Source organism: Cydia fagiglandana, chromosome 4 (assembly GCF_963556715.1).
Source record: "Cydia fagiglandana chromosome 4, ilCydFagi1.1, whole genome shotgun sequence".
Classification (NCBI taxonomy): domain Eukaryota; kingdom Metazoa; phylum Arthropoda; class Insecta; order Lepidoptera; family Tortricidae; genus Cydia; species Cydia fagiglandana.
In genome coordinates, this window is record NC_085935.1 from 20,230,229 (window position 1) to 20,242,342 (window position 12,114).

Below are 12,114 nucleotides of genomic sequence, written 5' to 3' on the forward strand. Positions count from 1 at the left end.
GATATAGTGCACGAGTTGCAGCCGCCGCGAGCACTCGAGCCTGAGGAAGGACCCCCGACGGGCCCGAAACATGTCGCCAATAGCGACTAAAAATTCAAGTGAGTGAAACCGTTGTCGTATAAACAATTTAAAATATGTCTCACGAAAGTTTAATATTCATCGTCGTCGTCATATAGGTAACTGATAAAAAATGGCAAAGTCTATATAAACACAGTGCAGTCCAATTACTTTCATTCTGTTGCAGTTATTGTAAGTAGTCAGTTACGCCAACTAAAAATCGATAAAACAAAGGCTTGAAATGGTCCGCTTCACAAAAGTGTGTCTTATTTTGTGTGTGGGTAAGTAGTTATTATTTTATTCCTATCTTCGGATTGATTAAAAAATACTTATACATAATTATATGCTCTAGCCGCCCAGAGACCTACAAAAAAGTCTCCTGTTCCATTCTAATTTGAACGTAATGTTGACAAAATAAAATTTAATTTTGCTTGGCAAGGTTTGACGTATGGGCGGCTAGAGGATATAGTTACATGTACTAATAAATGGGTTCCTCTTTCATTACATTGAATTGTATAAAATCTGTAGCGGTAGTTGTGTGGAGAAAATTTAACAAGTTGTCGATTTTTGCATACTCACAAGGCTTTACCCAAAATATTATGTATTTAATTATATTGTGTGTGCTGAGGTGCTATTTAAAGCTTATTCGTTCAAATAATGCCAAAATGCCAGGAGGTAGCCAAGTTGACAATTGTTGATAGAACACGCCAATCGACACTTAGATAATGTAGGGAAATAGTCACGTGAATTTTCGTATCAAAATTATTCATATACCTAATTCAAAATATTTCAATACATTTTTTCTTCGTTTGGCATTTATTTGTTAATGTACAATTGTCATGTTGGCTAGCGGCTCGATTCAGGAAATGAATTAGAGATTAACTAGATGCGATATAGTAAAGATATGTGACGTTCCACGGCAAAAGGTACCTTATGGCGGCTGGCGCTTACGTCGTATAGCGCCGCAATGATATTGGAGCGGCGTTAATAATAGCGTAAACGCCAACCGCCATAAGGTACCTTTACCCGAATCGCGCCGTAGGTATTCTGATCGCCTAATCAACGTATGTTTCGTTGCAGGTTTGCAGTATGTCGCTGGTAGTTCCAATACCGACTATGTGTATTATAAACCAGAAATGGACGGGTGGCTGAAGCTGAGCATGGAACCCGCAACTTGGTCTGAAGCGCGCAAACGTTGTAACCAAGACGGTAAGCATTCGATTATTAGATTCTATATATATCTATTTAATACATTTAAAGGAGCAATTCTTGTTTATTAATTTATTTATTTGTAGTGATAAAATCATACGCATTTTCTATACGAGTATGCAGAGAACTCTGGATTACCTGTATCTAAATTAACATGTCCACATAACAGTTCTGCTGGAAGACACAGCGGGAAGGCAGTGGAGGGTTATTTATATTTCAATTGGTACCGTAAGATTTGATTTACATTCTTGGCATTTTCAGGTGGGGTTCTCGCTTCTCCGAGAACCAGCAGCATGGCCCAGGCAATGGCGTCCATGATGGTCAAAAACGGCGAGAAGTTGATGGGCAGCGTGTTTACTGGGATAAACTCCATTGACAAAGACAAGTTTACTTGCCTTGACGGTTAGTAAACAGGAACTTCAATTAAGCTTAGAATAAATTTAAAAGTGAAAAAAATACTGTCTTGGGTGAGACTTGAAACTCACGGTTTCTGGATAAGAGAGTTCAAGTCTCTCCCAGCTGCCTGCCTACGAAGCAGGAGGTCTCGGGTTCGAATCCTAGCAAGGGCATTTAATTGTTTTATCATAAATATTTGTTCCTGAGTTATGGATAAACTAGCGAACCGTGCGAAGCCGGGCACGGATTAACAAATTATACACTTAAACCTTCCTCAAGAATTACTCTGATTAGGTGATAGCTGATAAGTGAAAACTGCATGAAAATCCGTCTCGTAGGTACCTAGTTTTAGAGTTTATCGCGAAAATACAAACAAACACAAACGGACAGACGCGGTGGTGGGCGACTGTTTTTTTTATAAAATGAAGTGATAGTAGATAGCTACAGCACAAGCTTTATTCAGCTTACTGTCTGATTAGGTCGATTTGATAAAGTTTTCATGTAATTAGTGATCCAAAAGACTCGAGCCCTGTTAGCTCTTTTTTTAAGGGCCCGCCTCATCTCTTAACGCCTAAAAGGCTAAAAGCCTATTTTACTAATTAAATAAAAAAGGCTATTAGCCTTTTAGGCGACAAGAGATAGAGAGAGCCCTAAAAAGGCTCATAGGGCTCGAGTCTTTTGGATCACTACATGTAATATTTCTTTATTGACAGGAATGGAAGTCTCTTCTATGCCGGTGCGTTGGGCCGCCGGCCAGCCAGACGACACAAGTTCTGACAAGAACTGCGTGGAGCTAGCTGCCATCAGTTGCGAAACTAAGCGAACCTACTTCTGCCACAAGGAGAGAAACGCTATTTGCGGCGCCAAAGCTGATGGTAAGTCCCATCACAACTTTTTTTTAAAAGCTGAATCGGGCCGTGTTCTTAACTTTTATGGCTCCTCTACACGATGGGCCAACGCCGGCCACTCCAAGGGACGCATTTATGAGTTAAATGGATATTGCTATCTCATTCTACCGCATGGCTGCTTCCCTTGGAGTGGCCGGCGCTGGCCCATCGTGTAGAGGAGCCATTAGAGAAACTTGCGCACCGTAAGTAGCGCAGTTTTAATACAAGTTGCAGTTGCATGCTCAATTCGTCTGTTATTCCTATAAAATACTTTCGAGTTAACTCTCGACTATATTTTTTTGTATCATTACGGATTTTATGCTATTACGAGTTTTAATGTACCTACTGAGCGGTATGTTTTATTTAATTTGTTGACATTATCAGTCGTGGTTTTAAAACATTCATGTTTAATTGGTAAAATTGTGCAAAAAGTTGAGAACTCAGCTTCAAAATTGTATTAAAAGTGTATATTTTAAGTTTTTAAAAATAACACTCTAAGGATAAAACAAATTAACTTTTACTTATACCTTATTTTAATGGATCGATTTTTGTTAAGTATATTGATTTTGGTTATAGAAGCAAAGAACACTGTCTGTATCTTTAGGTATTTAAATAAAAGTAAACAAAATCTACCCTCAAACGGCTCCTTAAGCCAGTTGAGGGTAGATGAAAACATTACATGATCAAATATTGTAGGTTGAAGTCAGATCGTTCAGTGAGTGATCCAGGCGGTTTTGTATTTGGTTGGTTAACCAATAAATAAAACTACCCGAAAATATACAAAGTGTTTGTTTACTTTTATTTATATGCCTAAAGATACAGAGTATTGAGTCAATTATTATCTGTCTTGTGTCTATTCGCATTTTGATGCAATTTATGTTATGTATATTCCCATCATGCCACAATATTTTTTGACCGAATTTGCAAGTTCAGAAAAGGGCCCGTAATCTATGTAGATGTCTATAGACCGACCGCTTAAATGAGTCCTCGCCTACGCGGTACGGGGGCGACGGGGTGGGACGACTAAGAGTGACATTCCATTTCCAACTGCAGCTGCAATACTGTTCATTTTCTATGGAAATTGACAATGATAGCGACGCGTTTCCATAGTAAAATGAACAGTATTGCAGCTGCAGTTGGAAATGGAATGTCACTTTAAGAGTGGCGGGGAAGGTGCGGGCGGCAGGCGTACACCCGCTCGCACCTTCCCCTCCACTCTTAGTCGTCCCACCCCGTCGTCCCCGTACCGCGCAGGCGAGGACTCATTTAAGCGGTCGGTCTATAGACGTCTACATATATGTAATGTTGGGCCCTTTTCTGAACTTGCAAATTCGGTCAAAAAATATTATGGCATGATGGGAATATTATGACATTTAAGCGGACGGTCTATATACCCATTCTTGAATTATAAGTCATATTCTACCAGGATACGAGTGGGAGCCCCAAACTGGCAGCTGCTACAAATTCCACCGGGTCTCGAAGCCCTGGGCTACCGCTAAGGCAATTTGTCACGATGAGGGTGGAAGCCTGGCCATCATCAACAACGACATTGAATCCACAGTACTCGAGGGAATTTACCTGAAATACCCGAACGATAAGATAATTGGTGCACAAAATGGCAACTACGCTATAATTGGATTTAAGAAATCGAGTAGTGGCGAGTGGATGACTATAAACGGTAAACACACTGGTCAAACTGAGAACCTCCTTTTTTAAGGAGGTTAAAAAACGTGTATGCTTATTAACCTAGTTAGCCCAAGTTATGAAAGAGGCAGTTAAGAGCTAACAGGAGTGGTCATTTCTCCATACAAACGTACTCGACTGTTTCCTCCGTGGGTTTTGATGCTAGAGCAATGATTTTTTTACAGATTAATATTGTCAATGTCTGTGTCGGACCGTTTTGCTTTTTTTGATATTTTTGTTTTTTAAGGCGCTAGAGCCCTTCAAAAATGGCCAAAATGGCCTCATTGACTATGCCGCAATGAGAGGCGTAGTATTCAAAACTGATATCAATTAGCCAAAAAAGCAAAACGGTCCGACACAGATAATTTTATAATCATTTAGACTTCCAAATTTGGTTACGATTGGAACAGTCGAGTACGAAACCTCGATTTTTGAGATTTTTACGCAGGATTTTTCGCCTTGTCCTTATCGCACTAGTTTTAGGAGCCGCTTCCGTTAGCGAGACGGGTATATTTACCTAAAATACATATTTAAAACTCAGCTCCTGTTTCGTCTTAACCACCCGACTATCGACCAGATACTGCACCTACTGCTATGGTCCACAATTTTAACACCTAAGAGCGTTTTCCTATTGTCCGATCCGATATCGGATGTCGGAAGGAAGTAAAATGCAAGATAGGTAGAGTCGGACCAAAAAAAGTCTGCAGCGGATTTGATAGCCCACGCAGTGCAAGTGTCATTTATACGTCATAATTTCATAGAAGTTTGGCGTTTAAAATAACACTTTCACTGCGTGGGCTATTAAATCCGCTGCAGATTATTCTTGGTCTGACTCTACTTATATATTTTTCTCTGTATTTATTTATGCATTTAATAAATTCATTACTAAACGACGATAAATAACGCAGAAAAGGGGGACTTAATGCCAATGGCACTCTCCTTCAGCTGTTTTTGTCATAGGCGCCTTCCGACATCCGATATCGGAAAGGCGCTTCCCAGGGCTCAGAACCGGTATTTTTTAAAACCCCGAAATAGCACAATATTTATAATTATTCTAACCTCTTTACGTAGGACTGAATCATGTAGGTATTTAGGTGTATTTAGGTAATGAATTTGTATATTACTAAGTTGTCCCATTAAAATTGAAATAATATACCAAAGAACGAAAAAGAACGTATTTCTGTATGGAGCAAATACCGGTTTCCGACCCCTGGCGCTTCCGAATTCCGACCCCTGGCGCTTCCGAATAAATTCAACCATGTCGGAGCCCCCCCCCCCCCCCTGGTAGGCATTATTCAGCAGACTACAAAGCACCTAATGGTCAATGTATTACATACTTATATTCCTTGCTTTTTCCGTAACAGGTGACTCTCTCGCGGCAGCAGGATTCCGGAGATGGGCCGCAGGAGAGCCCAACAACGCGACCGGAGTGGCCGAGAATTGTGGCTCTATCTATCGACACGGTGGTCTCAACGACCTCCCCTGCAATAACGGGTACTCGTTCCCATTCATTTGCGAGATTGTTCTGTAATTTCTTTCTATTTTCTACCTTCCAGTATATTTGATATAGCAGTAAACTACCTATATATGTTTTTGCGACTGTCAAGCGCAATCACGCATTTTTAGCGTTAGAATTAGAAAGGATTAGCAATAAAATTAAGTTATGTATGTATTTTTATAACTTTTCAGGGAAATATAGGCTATTTTTTTATTACAGTATTGAGGTTTTTAATATCTTACTTTTTCAAATTTAATGAAGTGTTATAGGTATTCGCAACTGAGATCGGGCAGATATAGACGGACTGCAACCCTACTCCAATTTATGTGGAAACTGCACACCAACCGCAAAGTCGGCGTGCAGTTCCCATACAAGTTGCAGTCAGGTTGCAGTCCGTCTGTACCGGCCCTTAAAATGACTCAATCAACATGTCCTGTAAGTGTAAAGGTACCGTTTGAATTCTATTTAAACCCTAATGGCTCCTCTACACAATGGGCCAACGCCGGCCACTCCAAGGGACGCATTTATGCGTTAGAGGGAGCAAGTGATATTGCTATCTCATTCTACCGCATGGCTGCGTCCCTTGGGGTGGCCGGCGTTGGCCCATCGTGTAGAGGAACCATAAAGGGACCGATAATAAACTTTTATACAAAAAAAACCATTGCTGAGCAAGTGAGTTATTTATCGTTTGATCAGATGTTATCTTGTACCCACATCCCAGCCCTGAGAAATCAATTTATACTGAATTTAATTGGGATTAAATGTGTTGTTTATTTTTATGGAGGTTGATCGATATTTGTTACGGGGCTGATTAAATAGTATATTGTTAACGATGGGATGCGGCATTCAACTCTGCACCCTCTGGACCCGGGTATGTCCTTAAGCTACGTCCAAGACCACCGGTGGACGGGCAGCAGCGTCCCTCAAATTCGGTGTACTCGACTGCGATCGCCAACCCGCCTGCCAAGCGTAGCGATTATGGCATTCTCCCCCCATAACCACTTGACCGTCCGACGATAGTATAGTATCCGAAAAAAATATGCTCTTAACCGTCCGCGGGAAACTTACTATCCAAAGGGGTGGAAGAAAGAATTGATTTCAGAGCCATCTAACGGAATATTTCGGCATTATTTACTAATTCTCTTGATGCGACAACGTAGCCTAACTAAATAGTTAGCTCTAAAAAAATTTACGTGGCAGTGTAGTTATAATTTTTGTAGAAAATTGTGAATGCGCTGCGCGGGGCGTGCGTTGCTAAAAAACCCCGGTCGGTTGACAGGAAAACAGTGTCGCGGGCCGGACGGTTGAGTGGATAAGGGGGAGGCCTATGTTCAGCAGTGGACGTCTTATGGCTGAGATAATGATGATGATGATGATTCAACTCTGCCGAGGTTTTTTGTATTCCGAGGCTGAAATAATACCTATCACCCGAGTTATACACTGTACTTTACATTTCGAATACGAGGAAACTATAATACATACCTATGTTGTTTTTGAAATATGACTCAGTATATAATGTTACAGCATTTCTTGAGAGTGTTCTTTTAGCCTGCTTAAAAAAAATTGGATGGAATAAAGAACCCAGTTAGGCTCAGACCTTGCGTGTCAAACTTTTTTTACTCTCACAAAACCACAATACATATTTAATTCCAACCCAACTTATCGCTTAACCACACTAATTTGCTTAATAACAGTAAGTTAACATACTGTATTTACATTTAACCTCATAATAACATTATAATTCGGGATTGCTTCGGAGAACCAATCGTGATCTTCTGATTTGAAAAGGGTCGTATGTCCAAACAAACGACATACTGCCGTATTCGAACTTCAAGATATTCACAAGAGACGACACGTACTAGATCCATTCTAGATACGTTATAGTTTAGATATCAACTAGATCTCTTTTGCAGCGCAATTCGGGCAACCAATGTCACTTTTACGTTAGATACAGTAAGATATCTATTAGATGTGAATTGGATCTCTAAGTCATGTCCTGTGGAAATCGTTTAAGAGTATCTCCAGAATCGTGCAAATGTCAAATTTGACAGGTTAGATCTTAAACATATCGTTATCGTATCTTGGTGATGTCTAAAAGATATCTAATAGATATCTATTTCAAAATCCGAATAGTCTTCATAAGCTGTGAGCGTTTTTTGTTTTGGTCGGTTTATCGGTAGACCACAAAGGCAGGTGTGTTCGCAGATGTCGAACGCGAACGAATTCGGACCACAAATTATACAATTTATTTCCGTCACGGGAGACCGTGACGCGACAGTCGGTAGTGCAAAAACAGTATGCTGTATTTCTTTAAACAATTATACTAATATCATACCTAATATTGTTTAAATAGGTACTTAAATGAAAATATAAGTTATCATTGTCATGAATTATCATTACAATATTAAATACGTACACAAAAAAAAATGTAATGTACGTTGAAAATAGGCAGACAGAGAAGGATATAGGATACTTTTCATCATCACGCAATTAATCGCCTAAAAGAATGCAGTAGGGGAGGCAATTTAGTACTTACAGGAGTTTTAATTGAGTGCAATGAGTCAGTTAAAACTTTCGCGTTTTGAAGAAATATTATCTCGGTAAATACAGGTAATAAAATAAATTCGCGATAGACCCGTCTATAAATGTGAGTTAATATGACATGTGGTATTTTTTCCACAGTTGATATTTATCAGAATACATTTATCTAGGTAGTCACCAAGCTTATTATCATGTCTTACTTAAAAACAGGGTCACTACCCAACTAGCAAAATAGTCGTATAAGAATTGATTTACTCAGCCTGTAATCGTATAACAGCCGAGTTACGGTTGTTGAAACACCAATATATCGTATAATAGCGGTTAACTCGACTATTTAGCAATTTTCGCTAATTAGTGCTATAATCATGTCGTATAAACGTTTATAGCACTATCTTTTAGCACTTTTATTCCACCTTTTAATAAATGCTGAATTAGCGCTACTAAATCACTTTTATTCAGCATAATTGTTCTATTAAAATCATATAACAGCTATAGAATAGCTAATTGTCTGAATAAGGCGCTTTAATACAACTGTTACTCAACTCTCTTCTCTGTTGCTATAAAAGCCTATTAAAATCTAGTCACGACAAAGTTCAAGATGATATATTATATGTCGGGTATTACCAGTTTAATAATTTCAATATCCAGGAGGAAAACGGGACAACGTTTGTATATAGAAGCGACCTTCACCTTTGCTCTAATTACTAATTTCGTACTACTTGAGTTAAGATGTAAATATACGTTATATACCGGGTGTGGCCTGTAATATGAGCAAACAATTAAACTGTAGGCTGTACTCCTCATATCGACCAACATTTGCTCAGCGACTTTTAAAAATATCTTGTGGTTTGATTTTTACACATTACACATACACTTTAAAGTTTATTCTAAGACGCAATGTATTGCGAATTTTGTTATGTTTAAGGCGTGACAAGCAACGTCAATCACAATGATATGGCGTGGTGATGGCGTCCATTGAAGATAATATTTATTTTGTATGAAAAATAGGGAGTCTAAATACTTCATAATTTTTAAAAGTTGTTGAACAAAAGTGTCACTGTTTGAGGAGTACAATCTATGTTTTAATTATTTGCTCCTGTTACAGGCACACCCGGTATATGTCGACGTCTAAAATCTCAAACAAGCGTAAAAGACGCACATATGCGGCAGAAGGAGATGGATGTTATGGATGTTTGTATCATGTGTTGCCTGTTGAAGATCAGTGGCGCCCTCAATAAATTTCTACTATTTTATGTACCACAGGATAGAACTAACCGTCTCATCGTATAGAATTTAATTGTAAATGTAAAGTCTCCTAATTTTTTAAGACTTTTTATTATGCGCAAGGCTTTTTAAAATGCAATTTGATGTGTAGGTACCTAATAAAACATCTGAAAAACGTTGAAAGTCACCTACTCACCTAGTTAACATTTAGTACGCTTGAAGAATAAAGACGGCGTGAAGTCGCGGTACTTAATATCACTGTGATAAAATTGAATTACGCCATGTCTCTACCTGTGGACCGATAGCAAATAGGGTTCAAAGAAATTTAAAAAGACATCATCAGTGGCCTGTAACATCAATAAGATGATGGTTTAATCAACGTCTATAAGAGTGCGGCACTTCCGCAAATGACTAGCAGCGTGTCAAGCCAAGTTTAAAATAAGAGAGAACTGGCGACGCAGCGGCCGTGTGTTATATTACATGATTTACATGAACCACTTGGAGCCACTTTTAACACCTACGTAATAAAAAATCTCATCATAAACATTTATGAATTTATATTCATTTATTAAGACCCACACAGACAAGGCTGCGCTCTGACGGCCTGGCCACGACATTGGTCTAAGGGCCCGATTTGGATTTTGAAATAGACATCTATTAGATATCTTTTAGACATCACCAAGATACGATAACGATATGTTTAAGATCTAACCTGTCAAATTTGACATTTGCGCGATTCTGGAGATACTCTTGAACGATTTCCACAGGATATGACTCAGAGATTCAATTCACATCTAATATAGATCTTAGTCTATCTAACGTAAAAGTGACATTGGTTGCCCGAATTGCGCTGCTCTCTTTTGCAGACTAGTTATATCTAAACTATAACGTATTTTTTTTTTTTATTATGAATGGGCTTACTCATGGCCACAGACTAGCCGAGGCGTAGACGTGGCCTACGATGGAGCGAGCTTGCCCAGAAGGTGCCTGTTCACTCTTGATTTGAAGGTTGCCGGGTTATAAGAACACGGAAATATAGACGCCGGCAGGGAATTCCATTCCTTGAATCTATAATGAATCTAGAATGGATCTAGTACGTGTCGTCTCTGGTGAATATCTTGAAGTTCGAATACGGCAGTAAGGCGACTGGCGGGGCGGCTGGCGGCGCGGCAAACGCGAGCGACCGCCAGGCATGCCACGTACTGTACCACGGTGGCTAACAGGCTTAGGCACCTGCCGCGATAGCAGATAAGGGACGCTGGTTCGATTCCAGTCCTGGGCACTGGAGGCCTTGGTCACTTTTTCTTCGTATAAGATATTTATTTCAGTTTGCAAAAATGCAGTCTAATCTGCTGACGCTACCGCCGTCCTTCTTTCGATTCTGAGCGAGTATTTTAGCTGTATTTTAAATTAAGTTCAAAAATTGATTTATCTGCCTAGGTGTCCTCGCAAGCTACAGCAGTATTTTATAAAACATTTCTTATGACTTTTCATAAATTGTGCAAATTATAACAATGACGTTAAAAGAATATGTAAAGAGTGCCGTTAAAGAAGTTTTTTCGTACTAAGATCATCCATTAATTACGTCACACGCTTAGGGCAGGGAGGGGGTCAAGAAAATGTGACTTGTTGTGTCAAGGGGCTTGTGCGCAAATCACGCGAGGTTCGACAGGGGAGGGGGGTCACGAAATAACCACGATAGGTCACGTTGGGGGAGGGGGGGTATAAGGAAACCTCACGTGTATATTTCTACAGTGAACGAAACTAAGAAAAAAAAACTTAATACTATAGTAGATATTTTTTCTCGGTTTCACAACATAGGTACATATATCTAAACAAAATTCTTCACTCTGTACTTCAAAATAGCGAGTCTATTTGATGAAAATAGAAAAATAAACAAGATTTTCTATATACAGTACTATTTATCTTAAAATTAGGTCGAATGAAAAAATTTCAAAAAATACACATGAGGTTGTGTGGGGGGGAGAGGGGGTCAAAAAGTAGCCGAAAAAACCTCGAGTGATTTATGCACAACCCCAAGGGAGTGACAAACTTTGTGACGTCACTATCTTCATCTGATGTGAGTTCTAATATATAATCTAAAAATAAAATATTTGGATTTTTGTAAAGAGGTAACAGACGACATATTCAGACTATTCAGAATTAATTTTGACATTTATAATTGTTATTAAATTACGATGAAGTCATGCTTATTAAACCGCAGATAATTATATTCTCTTAAAATCACCGTAATATTGTATTCCACTCATTTCTTCACGGTAGGTGATAATAATATCCTTCGAGAGACCGATTTGAATTTTAAATATGAGTATTACAGTATTACTTCTGTGTTACCTGTAACAACTTTTACAGGCCTTAATCGACAAAACCAGCTTTACTTTGATCTAGGATTCCATACAATTAATACAAAAGCAGGGGTCAAGTTACGCCAGAATTTATTTTTCAGACGAGGTTTCTGTTTTTGTAAATAGATAGGTTGATTCTGTATTAAAGTATCTTCAGGGTTATTTATGATGTCTGTTTTATTACTGGACTTTGTTCATAATTTGGAATAAATGAATTTAAAATTGTCAAGTTTGGTTTAGAACGAGGTCAGTT

At 38.9% G+C, this 12,114-nt stretch overlaps 1 protein-coding gene across 1 annotated transcript; it reads left to right on the forward strand.

The window, feature by feature from the left end:
- Nucleotides 1-298: 298 nt before the first annotated feature.
- On the forward strand, nucleotides 299-5,763 carry LOC134664024 (macrophage mannose receptor 1-like). The gene is made up of 6 exons (XM_063520586.1): nucleotides 299-338; nucleotides 1,138-1,266; nucleotides 1,528-1,668; nucleotides 2,376-2,537; nucleotides 3,976-4,227; nucleotides 5,597-5,763. The coding sequence occupies exons 1-6, from the start codon at nucleotides 299-301 to the stop codon at nucleotides 5,761-5,763; spliced, it is 891 nt and encodes a 296-aa protein (XP_063376656.1).
- Nucleotides 5,764-12,114: the final 6,351 nt, after the last annotated feature.

What these genes read in the sequence shown, in the direction of transcription:
- LOC134664024 (XM_063520586.1), top strand. Translation starts at nt 299, where the DNA reads ATGGTCCGCTTCACAAAAGTGTGTCTTATTTTGTGTGTGG. An exon ending in TTGCGGCGCCAAAGCTGATG is followed by an intron (nt 2,538 to 3,975) that starts GTAAGTCCCATC and finishes ATATTCTACCAG; the next exon opens with GATACGAGTGGGAGCCCCAA. An exon ending in CGAGTGGATGACTATAAACG is followed by an intron (nt 4,228 to 5,596) that starts GTAAACACACTG and finishes TTTCCGTAACAG; the next exon opens with GTGACTCTCTCGCGGCAGCA.